The sequence below is a fragment of the Gopherus evgoodei genome, chromosome 18 (assembly GCF_007399415.2).
Source record: "Gopherus evgoodei ecotype Sinaloan lineage chromosome 18, rGopEvg1_v1.p, whole genome shotgun sequence".
NCBI lineage: Eukaryota > Metazoa > Chordata > Testudines > Testudinidae > Gopherus > Gopherus evgoodei.
The window spans coordinates 11,691,978-11,706,796 of NC_044339.1; the positions used below are offsets into that span (position 1 = coordinate 11,691,978).

General features: G+C 46.6%; 1 protein-coding gene across 6 annotated transcripts in view; it reads left to right on the top strand.

Annotated features, from left to right (window-relative positions):
* CASZ1 (castor zinc finger 1) overlaps positions 1-14,819 on the top strand; it is a 266,726-nt gene that overhangs the window by 222,732 nt on the left and 29,175 nt on the right. For all 6 annotated transcript variants that reach the window (XM_030537831.1, XM_030537834.1, XM_030537832.1 and 3 more), the window contains 6 exons: positions 1,067-1,157; positions 3,479-3,643; positions 6,319-6,491; positions 7,295-8,163; positions 11,227-11,368; positions 12,737-12,800. In XM_030537831.1, the coding sequence (XP_030393691.1) occupies positions 1,067-1,157; positions 3,479-3,643; positions 6,319-6,491; positions 7,295-8,163; positions 11,227-11,368; positions 12,737-12,800 (1,504 nt within the window). The remainder of the gene's footprint in view (positions 1-1,066; positions 1,158-3,478; positions 3,644-6,318; positions 6,492-7,294; positions 8,164-11,226; positions 11,369-12,736; positions 12,801-14,819) is intronic.

The following is a 14,819-nucleotide window of genomic DNA, read 5'->3' on the forward strand; positions in this document are numbered from 1 at the left end:
CTTCTCCTCAGGCTCTCTGTGGGGATAGAGGAGGCAGAATTTGCCCCCCAGAGATGACCCTGCAGAAGAAGAATCACGTGTTTCTCTCTCCCCACTTCCAAAAGCATAAGTAACCCCCATTTATTATCTTGTATTGTGCCGCCGTGAGACACTCTAATTTCAAGTATGCTGCTCTTGGACTCTCAGTGAGGCAGAAGAAAAAATCACCTTTGTTTATGGTGTAGCGGAAAAGCAGCTGCTGGCACCCTGCTTAATTGAAATGCAAATATGGCACATTACAGCTTATGCCCCATCTCTCTCCTGCTGCAACAAGTGGCCTTTGCAATCCTTTAGTCTTTCTGCTCCAAAGGAGCCGAGAACCGCATACCCATCTGCAACCTCTCTGCAGCCCTCAGGCCTTCTCCTCTGTTTTGTCTTGCCCCTTATTCTGGTGTGTTGGCTTTTGCCTGAGAATGGTAGTGCTTTCTTCACAGCTCCAACTACAGCTCCCTCGATCTGATGTCCTAGATTCTGGTCCTCAGCTCAGGACAGGCAGGAATGGGACAGTGGGGGAAGGATGTTTAGCTATGGGTGGAGGGGAAAAATTGATCAGGTTCCAAAATTGACTTCTTGTTCCAGATCTGCTGTGATTTCTTGGAAAATGGCGTGTCAAAACTTTGCATACCTGCATCCTGAGAGTAGCAGCAAGAGATGCACCAGACTCAGGAGTGATCCAGTGGGATGGGATGAGAACAAGGTCAATTTCAAAGAGCTGAGCAATGATATCGGCCTGGGATGTAACAATATAAAACCCTGTTAGAAATGGGGCTTCTAACTGGAAGAAGACCCTCTTTCCTTCAGCTCAGTATCACTGAGGAGTTGCATTTTTCCTGGGGACAGAGAGAATAGGAATCTTTGCCTCCAAAGAGTCTCATGTCTCCTCGGTACACTCGGAGGTGACAGATAGGTGTAGACTGCACTGCAGGAGGACAGGGAGAAGGCCAAACTTGTTTCACTTGCACCTTGATTTTCAGTCACCATCCTCAGAGAGTGTCAGTTTCATTCTGTCTCTCGCTTGTGTTTCCAGGTTCTCTGGGAGTCAGCACTGCGGACACATACACTGTGCGTACCAGTACCGGGAACATTACCACTGCCTTGATCCGGAGTGCAACTATCAGGTAAACAGGGCGAACATGAACTGCCAGAACCCATTGCCTGTCCTTACTGTCAAGGGATACAGCCCACAGGACTCCATCATGAAACAGATCATCTGCTTTCTCCATGTCCTGGGAAGAGCGGGAGATACAATTTGAAACTATTGGAGTCAAATTCTGTTCCCAGTTACAACAGCCTAGCACTGCTGAACTCAGTGGCATTATTCCAGATACACACCACTATAACTGAGAGCAGAATCTAGCTTAATCTAAATCAGTGAGATTTACACCAGTGTAACCAAGAGCAGGATCTGGCTCAGCTGAAGTCAAAGGAGTTACTTCAGATTTACATCAGCGCAGCCAAGAAGATAAATTTGGCTATGTTGTAAATTGGCCTGAAAATAAGGCATGCTGTCTGTCAGTCTGTCTCTGCGGTTGTCCATGCAACATAAGAGCAGTAGCAGCAACAAAACACCCAATAAGACCAGCAGCAGCCTTGGATCTATGGTTGGGGAGCGGGTGGGGGAAGGGGCATGTGCAGTAATTGCTGGGAGAATTGCCAGAGTAGCAACATCGAGCCAGCTCTGAGTCACATGCTGTGTTTGTTTACCCTCTTTCCAGGTCTGTGAGCATGGCTCTGCCATCTCTGTGGTCAGACTGTGTGGGGGCAGGGGAGAGGGGGAAATCCCAGAGTTTGCCTCTACTCTGCACCCAGCATGACTCCTGCCCCAACCCAAGGAGGCACTTTGGTCTTGGGGGAATGAGTCTGATCACAGCAAGGGAAACCAGCTCGGCTCCACTCTGTTCAACTTCAGGTTTCAATTAGGGTGACCAGACAGCAAGTGTGAAAAATCGGGACGAGGGTTGGCAGTAATAGGAACCTATATAAGAAAATTGGGACTGTCCCCAAAATCGGGTCACCCTAGTTTCAATAGATCAGACTGGGGCTTTTCCTTGGGATGTTGCTAGTGACCCAGACAGGGACGATCAGATGGAGAGTCTTATTAATCATGGACAGAGGTCTCTGTACACAGAGAGCAGGGAGGACACAAAGGATGGAAAGACAGAAAAACCTATTATTATGATTGGCCTCATAATTATATCCCAAGGAGTCCAGGAGCTGCTTGCAAAGGAGCTTGGCTGGTCTCACAGGGGAATAAGGATTTAGGCTGCTTTTTAAAATGCAAATTATTTTATGGCTGAGATATAGTTTATAATAAGTAACGCTCTGTAATAAATGGGCACAAATTAACGGTGATTGGCAATGGGAATCCTGTACATACCCCAAGGGAAATAGTACCTCTAGCCTCCGCGGGCTTCCTACTGAAATCCATATCCATATATCCCCTTGCCAATACCAATGGAATGATCAGGATTGATATTATAGGAGTACAGAGTGGAAGCAATAATCATTTGTCTCTTGTAAAGGGAGGCTGGAAAAGTTGCTAAATATTAGAATACAGGGTTTTTCAACCACTCCTCACAATAAATGGCTATTGATTTTTTTTTAAATCAGATTTCCTTTCACACCTTCACTGTTGAATATCAATGTACATGGGAAATAAAAATGAAAAGCTTCGTATTAAAGGCACTTTGTCTGCATTGATAATGGGGCACCAGTTCCTTAGTTCAAGTAGGCAGAGGATGAAGGGGATGGTCTGGTGGTTCTGGCATGGAACAGGGAGAGTTAGGGTCAATTCTCAGTTCTGCCACTGACTTTCTGTGTGATCAGGGGCAAGTCACTTCTCTCTGTGCCTCCAGTTTCCCCATAAAGCTGGTTTTCTGAATAAAAACCTGCCTATGGTCCGGGGGGTTGTGAGGCTAAAATTCAGTGATGTTTGTAGAATACTTGGAGAGCTCTAGATGGAAAAGGCACTATAGGAGAGCAAAGTATCTTTTCCCCTCTTCCTTTTGACATGGATTTAGTAGCCAGTGTCTTGCAAACCCCTAGCACGAGTGATTTGAAAACTGGGATTATTCATTTATAGCAGGTATAGTTCACTGGTTTCCTTTCCAGCTATAGCAGCTCTTCAGAGAGCAGCAGCTAAAATCATATCAGAAGAATCATGTTCAAGACTGCAGAAAGCACATCTTGGACATGAGACTATTGTATCTTTCACTCCTGCCTTATAGTTACTGAAACAGTTTGTGTTTGCATATATTGTCCGTTTAACAAAAAACAGATTTCTCCTTTAATCTAACCTGACCCTCATGGGGTGTCAAATGCATTGTACGGCTGAACTGTAAATCTGCAGTATAAGGGGTTTTTAAAGGAAGTTACCCAGGAATACTCACCTCAGCCACCCCTTTCATATGTGTGTCTCACTTTCTCTCTGTCTCCCCAGAGATTCACTAGTAAACAGGATGTGATTCGGCATTACAACATGCACAAGAAACGTGATAACTCCCTCCAGCACGGCTTCATGCGCTTCAGCCCCTTGGATGACTGCAGCGTGTACTACCATGGCTGTCACCTGAATGGGAAAAGCACACATTATCACTGCATGCAGGTAACACAGCTGGACTGGGGAGAAGGCAGCAACGTGGCTGGGGAAAAGATTACAGGGCTGTAGGGAGAATGAAGAACCCAGAGCCAGTTGACCTGACCCATTCCCTTTCTGTAGCAAACCTAAAGCATCCTGAAATTCTGGCAACCCAACACTTGCCTTTTAGGGAGGACAGGAGCCTCTCCTACAGCAAACTGTTTTAAAGAAGAACTTCCAATAGCTTAAATGTAGCCTCTCCTGGTCCTTTCTGGTTCAGTCACCTCTGTGAAGAATCTATATCCAGTTTGCATGGACCTTCTCCTGCCAAGCATGATTCTGATCTGTAAGAAGGGCAATGGTCTGGTTTTGGGTTGGCAGGGCTGGGTTTAAGGTTTCTCCTCTGTTCTGTACCTGACTTATCCACACAGATGATCCCTTTCTGTGGGACTGATATCGGGACAAGCGGTGAAGTCTCTCTAGAGTGCCACTTCCTGTGCCCAAACAGATCATCTGACCTGTCACAGCTTCCCTTGATATATGGCCTCTCTCTGCACAACATCTGTCCTTTAGCACTGGATTTAGTTCCTTTGTAGCCAGCTGCTAGGACAATCAAATATTAATGGTCCTCGGTTTGAAGGAAACCTCAGCTCTGCCTTCCTCACCAGCATTGCTAGAGGAGAAATTCTGAGAGATATTGGGCATTACGTTGGGAATGTGGTTAAATTTCAAGAGCAAATGGTTTTGACAATGGTGTTACAGGAATTGGAATTACCACATAGACAGAACTTTCAGCTCTTTGTCCCTTTCTAGCCCAGAGGCAGTTGGAACCCTGGTTACTTTATCCATCTCTTAGAGTGGGATCAGCCCTGAAGCAGGGTAGGAATGGGGATACACTGAATCAGCGCCTAAAACATTGCTATACCAATGTGCAATGGAATTTTTAAGCACACAGGAAATAATCAAACACCCTCATAAGTTTTTACTTCTCTAAAATCCCACTTCCTGGATTATTCTGCAGTCATACGACTCCAGTTCAGCAAAGCAGTTAAGCATGTGCTTAAGGCTGAGTAAAGCCAGAGGGTCTTAAACTCATGCCCAAATGAACAGGGACGGACATATTTAAGTCAAGTCAGCTTTTGACGTCAATGGGACTTAAGCGCAAGCTTAATGTTAGACAGGCACTTAAGTGCTGTCCTGAATAGGGTTGGACGTAAGCATGTGCTTAGTGTTTTGCTGAAATTGGGGCTTCATTTGGGTCTCTGCTATGGACATTTTAATGCTATTTCTCCTATATTTTCCTTGTGCAGTTTCCTGCTGAGTTGACTAGGGTGGGAATTATTTAATTTTTAAAGGGCAATTAAGATTACTCAGTCTGCAGCCACTCCGAGGTTCAATAAAGACCCCTATCTAAGCCTCTATATAAGGGTAATTTAGCCCCGTGACCACTCCCTTCCAGAAAGTCAATGACCATGTAAGCAGTGTCTTACAGGAAAGGTGTCAGAACATAAACTTGCAATTAAAATGAATATTGCTTAAATGGCAGGATTTGTGCCATCCACCTCATGTTTTTTTTTTCTTTATGTCCATAATTGGTGTGGATAAAATTCAGTTAGTTGTTTATATAAACTGACATTTTTTAGGCTTTAACACCAAGAGCCGCATTGCAAATTATTCCTAAGGAGGTTTTTGTTTAATTCTTTTTTTTAATGCTGCACAGGGTCTGTTTTTTTTCAAGGTGTCAGCATGGAGAGAGAGAGAGGCTCTTTTATATTGGAAATAGCTGGAGATCCTTTTTTTTTTCCCCCCCTGGGTATTTGTTATTGCCTGTTTGAATCAACCTGGGCTGAACTGAGAGGTGGTGTTTTCGTTCTCTTCACTTCTGAGATGGTGCAGGCGTTGGCACACACTGTGCAAAAGAAGAAAGGGAAAAAATAAAACCTGCTGTCAGCAGCTCAGCAGGGGTGATGGTGTTTTCAGATTCCACTGGTTTTTTACTCAATATGGCAAAGTTGCCCGCTTTGCCCAGGGGCAGGCAGGTTTTCAGCATTCTGTTCTCATCACACCATTCCCACTCGCTGCAGAAGGTTAAAATCATTGAGCAAACAATGTTGGGGCGTGATGGGGAAAAGCCACCGGTTCCTGGTGACCAACTGACTGGGATTTCCACTCTGGTCTGTGTCTAGCTAGAGTAGAACAGACCCTAGAGCTGTGTCCAGCTTGCTCTCCACCACCTCATCTCCCAGAGAGAGAAAATGAATAGATGAGTAACCACCAGTCTCTCCAGTGCTCCATAAGTAGGTAAAGGGCTGGAGTAGAAGCCCTAAGTCTCTCCAAATCTTCCCAAGATGACAAAGGCTCATGACAGTATTTGTCAGTCTGTCCAGCTCTTTTCAGGAACAGGAGCCTCCCTGCCCTGTCCCTGAGCAGTAGCCTTAATCTCTCTATATCTCCCCCAATCCTCTGCTTCCTTCTCCTGTTCTAATTGTTTCATCCCTATAGACTCAGGCTTTTCTTAGACTCTTTGTAGCATCAGTCCTTAGGTTGACAACCAAAGCGATGACTCAGTACTGAGGGGAAATGCACAAATACAATTAAAATATCTCTGTGTTGCTTGTGTGTGTATTACTGCTGGTACTAATAATAAAACAGTAGGCTGCTGCTGGGATGGTTTGATGTCTCTTTCCCTTGGTCCTGGGCAGGTGGGCTGTAACAAAGTCTATACCAGCACCTCTGATGTGATGACCCACGAAAACTTCCACAAGAAGAACACACAGCTGATCAATGATGGGTTCCAGCGGTTCCGAGCTACAGAAGACTGTGGCACCGTGGACTGTCAGTTCTATGGGCAGAAAACCACTCACTTCCACTGCAGGTGAGATAGTGGGGGAGGGCAAAAATCCTACCTTATTGATGCACATCTGCTGGCGTCCTTCTGAAAAGTCATAACCTGAGGATTATACACAGTGGGGCAACCTACCAGGAAGGCCTTTCTGGATGTGAACCTCCCAGGCATCTTCCTGAAAGGACGTAAACTCCAGAGTGGGTGTAATCTGGAGAGAGCTCTCGTAGTAGGAGACACCCTGATCTCTCCCTGATGAATCAAGGCAAGTGTGCCCATTGGGAAATCTATGATAGAAATCTCTCAGGAAAGAGACCACATTACCTTTGCTTGAAAGGTCATCATTGAGGGGTACTGTTCTGTCTAGAGACCAGCCATCCAGCTGTCCTAATTTAAGGCCAAACTCTGCTTTCATTTACTTGAGTGCCCTTCCAGTGACTCCATTGGGCATCCATATCATTTGAGAGAAAATCAAGGCACAGCTAGGGCCTATTTTTATGTCTAGGAATGACCCTCAGGCTGCCTTGGGCTCGTGTTCTGTTTGAGATGACTGGTGGGCAGGGCTGGATCCCTGCCTCTATTGTGTTGGGTAGTCTTCAGAGTGGAGGCATTATCCCAGCTCTCGTATTTGGTCGCATCCTTGCTTCCCTTGGCTGGAAAGACCCTTCTTGGTGCATCCCAAGCCAACTCTAAGAGGGGCCAAGAGGTCTCTTGCTATCAGGGGTCAGTACTTTATATTGATCCCAAACCTCATCCCAGAGAGGAGGCAAGTGATGCGGCAGCCCCGTGGTGCTCCCAACTCATACAGCCTCCCACCCTCTTCTGTGCCCTTGTAGGCGACCCGGGTGTACGTTCACTTTCAAGAACAAGTGCGACATTGAGAAGCACAAGAGCTACCACATCAAGGATGATGCCTATGCCAAGGACGGCTTCAAGAAGTTCTACAAGTATGAGGAGTGCAAGTACGAAGGCTGCGTCTACAGCAAGGCCACCAACCACTTCCACTGTATTCGGGCGGGCTGTGGCTTCACCTTTACCTCCACCAGCCAGATGACCTCCCACAAGCGCAAGCACGAACGCCGGCACATCCGCAGCTCAGGGGTGTTGGGCCTCCCCACCTCCCTCTTGGGAGCCAAGGATAACGAGCAGGAGGAGTCCAGCAACGATGACCTCATTGACTTCTCTGCCATGAGCTCTAAGAACTCCAGCCTGAGTGCCTCCCCTACCAGTCAGCAGTCTTCCGTCTCCCTCATCATCCCGGCTGCACCTTCTTCCGCTGCTGAGCTTGCCTCCTCTCAGGCCTGCAAGCCCACCAACAGCATGCCACCGGCCACCAAGATCTCTGGCCTGCTCTCCCAGGCCCTCCCCAGCAATATACCTTTGGCCCTGGCACTCGCCAACTCAGCACTTCCCGGAACGGTCAGCTCCTACTTCCCCATCATCCCCAGTCGTGTCTCCACGCCACATCCCACCAGCTCAGCCAATCTAATGACTGCTGGTTCCTCCAGCACCAATCCAACATCCTCTACTGCTGCCACTTCCCCCTCCCAAGCCGTCTCAGGGTCCAGTGAGCCGACAGCCACCTCTTCCCCAGGTGCAGCAGCATCCATTATGGAGAGGATCTCCGCCAGCAAAGGATTGATCTCACCCATGATGGCCAGGCTGGCAGCGGCAGCCCTCAAGCCATCCATGGCGCTCGAAGCAGGTGAGTTCCCCAGCCCTCCCAGCAGACTGGAGCTGGGTAAAAGGTGGGAGAGTTGGAGACATCTGATTTGGAGAGAATGGGTCTATTCAGTGGGCCACTTGCTGGCAATAGGGAGGTTGTACAAGAGCATTGCTGGGAGAAGTGATTCGGCCTTGTCCAGTTAAAGCATTGGGTGCCAAGGTACAGTGTTGGCTTGGGGGGTTTCTGTGGAACCTGGATGTCTTCACGTAGCCAGGAGAGCAGAAGCTGCTGCCTACACAGAGCCAGGCTCCTCTTAGCCCTGGAGGAGGAGTGTTCTCCTGTGTGGTGCCTCCCTCCCCATCTAACTGTAGGCTGGAAAGCAAGGGGCATTTTATTGAAAATGGAAATGGATAAAGAAATCACCGGAGTCCCAGGGTTACAGAGCATACTCGAGTCACACTTCCCATGGTCCATCTTGAGGATCCGAGCATTGGGTCTTGATGGCAGCATTGTCCTCCCCTCCTTCCCACAGGAGAGCAGGGTGAGTCAGACCCAGTCGATTCTCACAGCCCAACATGGAGCTCCCTCCCTACCCCCCTGTGTTTCTTGTATATCGGGTGGACTCATCTGTGCAGATCCTACTGCTCATTGCCCTCTTGCCCCTCAGACTCACTCCCTTCTCTTCCGCTGCCCCCCTCCCCGCCCCCAGCTGCTTGTGCTGGACTTCTGAGCCCTGTCTCTGCCATTTGATTGGTGTCCCAAGCACCAGCCATGCTCCCAGAGAGCTTGCTGACATGCACCCCTGATCAGAATCTTTTTCAGTTCATCAGGAGCATCTGGTGAGGTTGAATTTCTGCTCCTCAGGAAAACAGGGCAGGGATGAGGAGTATTAGGAAAGAAACTGGACCTGGCCTGGGGAAAAGGACAGCAGCAAGGACCTTTCATTGCTTGGTCTGTTGCTGTAGCAGGGGTAGTCAGTTATTGTTTGGCAAGGTCCAGATTTCTTGGTAAAGGTACAGTCAAGGTCCAGATGCCAGAGACAATAATAAAAAATAACAATGATAAGTAAATAAAAAGATTTCGGGGTCTGTTCAAAAGTGCCTGGATTTGACCCGTGGTCTGGCTATTGACTACCTCTGCTGTAGATGATCCATTAAGCATCAAGAAGGCTGTGACTGGGTTGTTCTGCGTAAGAAAGAAGGCTGCACTCCATGGAAGGCAGGGCTGGCCTGGAAAGGGGGAAAGGACTGTCAAGCCAGTGAAAGGCAGAGGGGAAATGGAGTCAGAGAGGGTTCTGTATCTAGCAGCTTTTCAGGCGAGTGTGAGAGCTGAGCTGCACCGAATGAGACTCTCCCCCTCACCTTGCGCCTCTACTGCGGTAATTATAGGACAGACAACAGTGATAGCTCTGGATCTGTGCCAGGAGGTGTACTCCTGTGAGCCGTCCAGCCCACCCAGTGCTCTCTTCTCACTGTGGCTCGTTCTAACTCCCTCATCTCCCTTTTTCTCTTTCTTCTTGGCTTGGGGGAGGGGATGAGCTTCTCCCATTGAAGCATCTGGTTGATCCTCTTAGGAACCACTGTGTTCTCAGATGGGACATTTTATCTTCCTGGGTCTGACAGGCAGGTTGCTTTCCTGCCCTCCCATCCTACTCACACATAGTCCCTTGACAGTCTGCAAGGAACCATGAATCCATGGCAGAGTGGATCCCCCCACTGGGACTAATGAAACCTTTCTTTGCTGCCCTCTAGAACCTAAGTAGACAGTTCATTTTTAGCCATCCCTTTCAGCCAGAATATCTCAGGCCCCTTCCGATGAACAGGGCCAGACTGCTCTTGGTGACACCGCTATAAATCCAGAGTAACCCAACTGAAAACAATCAAGTGCCTTTGGATTTCCACTGATGTGACCAAGAGTAGGAGCTGGCCTGCAGGCCCCAGCTACATCACACTCTGCTCCCACAATTCCTCTCTCCCCTCAGGGCATTGAAAACCTTTCCAATGTCTGGTGCCTGAGGCAAGCTGGTTGGGTCTGGGTGTGTCACCTCTGCCTCCTCCCTCCTTCTCAAACAAGAGTCCTTGCTTAATGAAGAAGAGATGAGAGTGACGTGATCTGGTTAAAAGGGGGGAAAAGCTTTGAAATATTTTTCCCCTCATTATTAAAATAATTCTTTCCTAAAACACAGAAAGGTCATCGAGGGAACTATTTCTTTTATTTTTTAATAAAATGCCACTTGCTGTCTGAAACAGCTCACCGTCAGCGGTAGTGCCTGAGGGTAAATTAATATTTTAGTCACTTGGGGATTGTGGAAAAAAGCTCAGCGGACATGTTCCTGTCAGCAACTTTTCCCTCCCTTTCTTAATCCCCCTCTTCTTCTTTTTTCTACTTCATTTTTTCTTATTTACTTTCTGCTTTCCCATCATTTTTTCTTTTTTCCATCCTCCTTTTGTTTCATTCCCTTCATTTAAAAATTATATATTTCATATCTTTCTCATTTAAAAAATATATATATTTCCCCCTTTCGTTGGGACAACTTGATGGGAGAGAGGTCACGCAGTTTGAACCAATCTGATTGGCTGTCAGCTTCAATAGACCTGACACAGCAGATGTTCCTTCTGGGCATGCTCAGTGGAGGGCCAGAGTGGTCGCTAAGGCAACGGTGAGATTGGGGAATGGAAAGGGGGCTTGACTAGCAGTCGAAAGCTGCCACATTGCCTCAGCATTAACAGAGTCTTTAATAAACGCTTAAGAGGCAGCCCCGCAAATTAGTTATGACAGTTTGTGCAGAGAATCAGGTCTCCCCCACGCGTCTTCCGCTCTTCTCCTTTAAAGGGCCCGTAGCCTGGACAACTTTGACATAATTTTGCAATAATTATCACTTGAAGAATTTCCATGCTGGAGTGGACGTCAGAACCCATCAAGTCAGCCCAGCAATAAACGCTGACCAGCAACCCGAGTGCTTCCCTTCCCCCCACTTTTTTTTTTTTCTTCTCTCCCATTATTTGGTGGTGGAGGTTTAATTCATTTATTTGCCTCCATCGCCTCTTTCTGACACTAATTCGTGTATTTTTCATGATTCTCTTTGGTCTCTGTCTCCTACAGGGAACGGGCAACTGATGACTCCCAGCCGGTTCAATCCAGTTCAAATGAAGCAGGAGCCTGTGGAGAGTGTGGTGTCCTCATCCTCGGCGACCCAGGATTCCTTGCAGGAGCACAGCCTGGATCTGAGTGTGAAAGATCACGGGTGAGAAAGAGAGGCTGGGATACTTGGCTCTATCACTGAGGCTCTCAAAGGCCATTCTCGCATCCAGTAACACAAGGGAGAACAGTTTGATCTAACTTGTTTTACCTGTGGCTGCTAACTTGTGCTGAGTCAGAAAAATCTGTACATTGCAAAGTGAAGAGCTTTAGTGAGCTCTGGATGGCTGCTTCAGCTTCCCATGGCATAAGGTGTTTGTCCTCGATGGCATTCTTTGCGCTCATAAACTCCCATTGACTTCACTGGGCCCTGTTTATGGATTGAGAGCCCCTGTAACTTGGAACACATCCTCCCTTAAGTTAGAACACCAACAGGCCTCTGGCCAACCTTCTTCCTCCAGCATAGTGTTTTTGCAACCACCGTCAACACCATATATTTGATTGAAGACTAATGATGTGTCTCCATTAAGTGCCTGATCCAATGCCAGCTGACACTCATGAAAGTATTTCCATTGACTTCAGTGGGCATTGGATCATGGCTGAAGCAAGGAAACTGTTGGAGAAACATCATCAGTATGAAACAGCTACTTGTCTTGCTCATCCTTGCAGATGTTTAGCACATCTTTACAGCCCTGCAGTTTTTGATAGCCATGTTGGTGTATTCTGGGACTCATGAAGCACCTATCCAACAGTGCCTGAGAGCAAGAGCTTTGGGGTCATTTTCCAAGAGGGACTGCATTGTGGAATGAATGGCCTTTAGGGGACTGGCTGAACCAGGGCAGCCTGCAACACGTGTGGTTTCCTCTCCATGCTGAGGTTCAACCAGGCCTGAGCTAAAGACTTTGTCCCAGTTGTTGTAATCAGCAAGGTCATGCTAATGCTTGAAAAATACCTGGATTGCTCTTGTGTGAGTGTCTCAGACATTGTACCCTAGTACCCTAGACTTTTTTTTGCCTCTTCATCTACTACAGAGAGGGCCTTTCTCAATTCACAACTATCACCCTGTGGTTTTGTTATAGGAGCCTTGAGTGTTCTGTGGCATATGTGTTTTAACAGTCCTGCCTGGCCTGGGGCAGGACAAAGAGTAATGCAGAGTGAGTGAGAAATGAGCTAGGTATCAGGTGATGAGGAGGGAGCTGGGCTGGACACTTGAGGTATGAACTGGAATACTGAATGCCCAAGAGATCCATCTTATCTCTGGAAGCTTGAGACCCTCTTCCCTTGCATCCTAGCTACTATATAGAACTTGACCTGCCCGAGGGAGAATGGGCATTATCTCTTCCTCCAGATGCAGCAGGTGGGAAGTAGGGGAGGAGGTGGGGAGAGGACACAATTTGAAAGGAGAAGAATTAATCTCAGTGCTCACGGTCCCTGTGCACGTCTTAACTAAACCCTATTGGTTTGTGTGTTCCAGTAATGAATCAAATGGCCACACAGTCTCAGCAAATTCATCTCTTTTATCCTCGCTTATGAATAAGGTAAGAACCATCCATCAAATGCCTTTCATTGCCCCCACCAAGAGAAATTAAAGCCGCGATGGCAAGGGGGGGAGATGCGTTTGTTTTTTAATGTTTTGCCTCTAATAAGATGAGTTTGTACCATTTAAATTTTGAGACCATTTGTCATCGGGTATAATTTCAGAGCCCCTGCTTATGAATTAATTTAATGAACTGGCTGAAGAAATATATTGCAGCCCCTGACACTTTTTTTTTTAAATCGCTTCTAGACGGAGGAGGGCTCAAAAGAATTTTTTAAAAATTCAATTTCTAGAACCTGGCAACTTCTCTCTCTCTCTCTCTCTCTTTACAGTTATCTATTTTATTTATTTACTGTAAAACATTTGTTTCATGGCGGGTGAGTTTGTTTTTGCAAAAGAGAGCAGAAGAAAAAGATGAAATTACAAGTTTTGAGCAAAAATCATCAATTTCCGCCTTTCTGGCATGAGTAATGGTGTCCGACTGAGCCTGTTCTACCACGCTCTGGAATATTTACTTTAAATAATGCACAATTTCTTTTTCTTTCTTCTTTAAATTATACATCATCTCAAATATATTTTTCCCTTCCACATGATAAATTTTACTACAGCGAGATTAATTTTGCTACTGTATACAACTGCATTAGCGATCAGGGCAGCCTCTGAGCCACACTTTAATATCCTACTGTGTGATAGGCTTTAGAGGCATAACTACTGCCATTCTCTTGGCTCTGGGCATTATAACCAGCAAGGCTATATAACCCTCAAGAAAGGGCAAAGTGACTTTGTCTAGTGCTCTCCCTCCTCCTCCCTCTTTTCTTCCATCGGCCTTTTAACTCTCCATTTTTTCGTTTTTACTGTATGTCGCTTTTCTCCTCCATTCTGCTTTTTCCTCCATTTGGTTTTCAGTGGTTTCTTTATCACATAGTTATGCACACACACTCTCTCTCTCTTTATATCTTCCTCTCCATAGTCTGTGGTCTTGGATCTGCAGCTCTTACTTCTGAGAGTAGTCCCACTGGGTCAGAATCTCCATTGCCTGGCATCTTGAGTCATCTTAAGGCCCCAGCTGAGGAAAGCTTAACTTTAAGTCCCATGGAAGTCAGTTGATTTAAGCACATGTTTAAAGTTAAGAACTTGCTTACATGCTTTCCCAAATCAGACATCTTACTCCTGTGCAAAATAAGTGCAGCATGGGTGTAAAACACTAGTGAATCAGATCGGTATAATTTAACATATACACAGGGTTAAATGGTGTCATAAAGTGCAAGGCAAAGGAGAATCTGATCCATTGACTCCAGTGGGACTATTCACAAGAGTAAGGGTTACAGGATTGTGTGTCTCTCTCCCTCCCACCTTTGTCTGCTCTATAATGTCTATCTCCTCACTGAGGAATTCTTTCTTTCTTTGTGTGAATTTCTCTTTTAAAAATGCCCTTCCAGGAAATTGAAGTGAGAGCTCCAAAGGTTCCAGAGAAATAAGAGAAACTGAATTTCTGACTCCTAGCCTCTAAGGATATGTCTGCGCTGCAACTGGGAGCGAGACTCATGCTAGTGGGACTTGAGCTAGTGCGCTGAAAATAGCAGTGTGGCTCCGGTGCAGACTCAGGCTGGCCACCTGGGCTCAGATCCAGTTGTGACTTGAAATCCTGAGCCACCGCCAAAGCTGCAGTGTCCACACTCGTGCAAGTCTGTCTACCTAGGTTGAGAGGCTCACTCTCAGCGGCAGTGTAGACGTAAGATGAGAGATGCCGTCTCCAGTTAAGAGATGTATTGTAGCAGCAGTAGCTTCACCTTCTGGGGGTGTTTACAGAGCTTCAGAATAGCCAGGGGTCCCATAATGTACGGCGGTTCTTATGCAGTTTATTCAGAGTGGCTGTCAGGTTTAGTTAATTAATGTTTATAAAGGGTTTTGAGATCTGCAGATGGGGGCGGGGGGTGATTTCTAAATGCAAAGCTTGGGCCTGATATTGTACTTTATTTGTGCCTGGAGTTCCACTGACATTACTGGAGCTATTCATGTG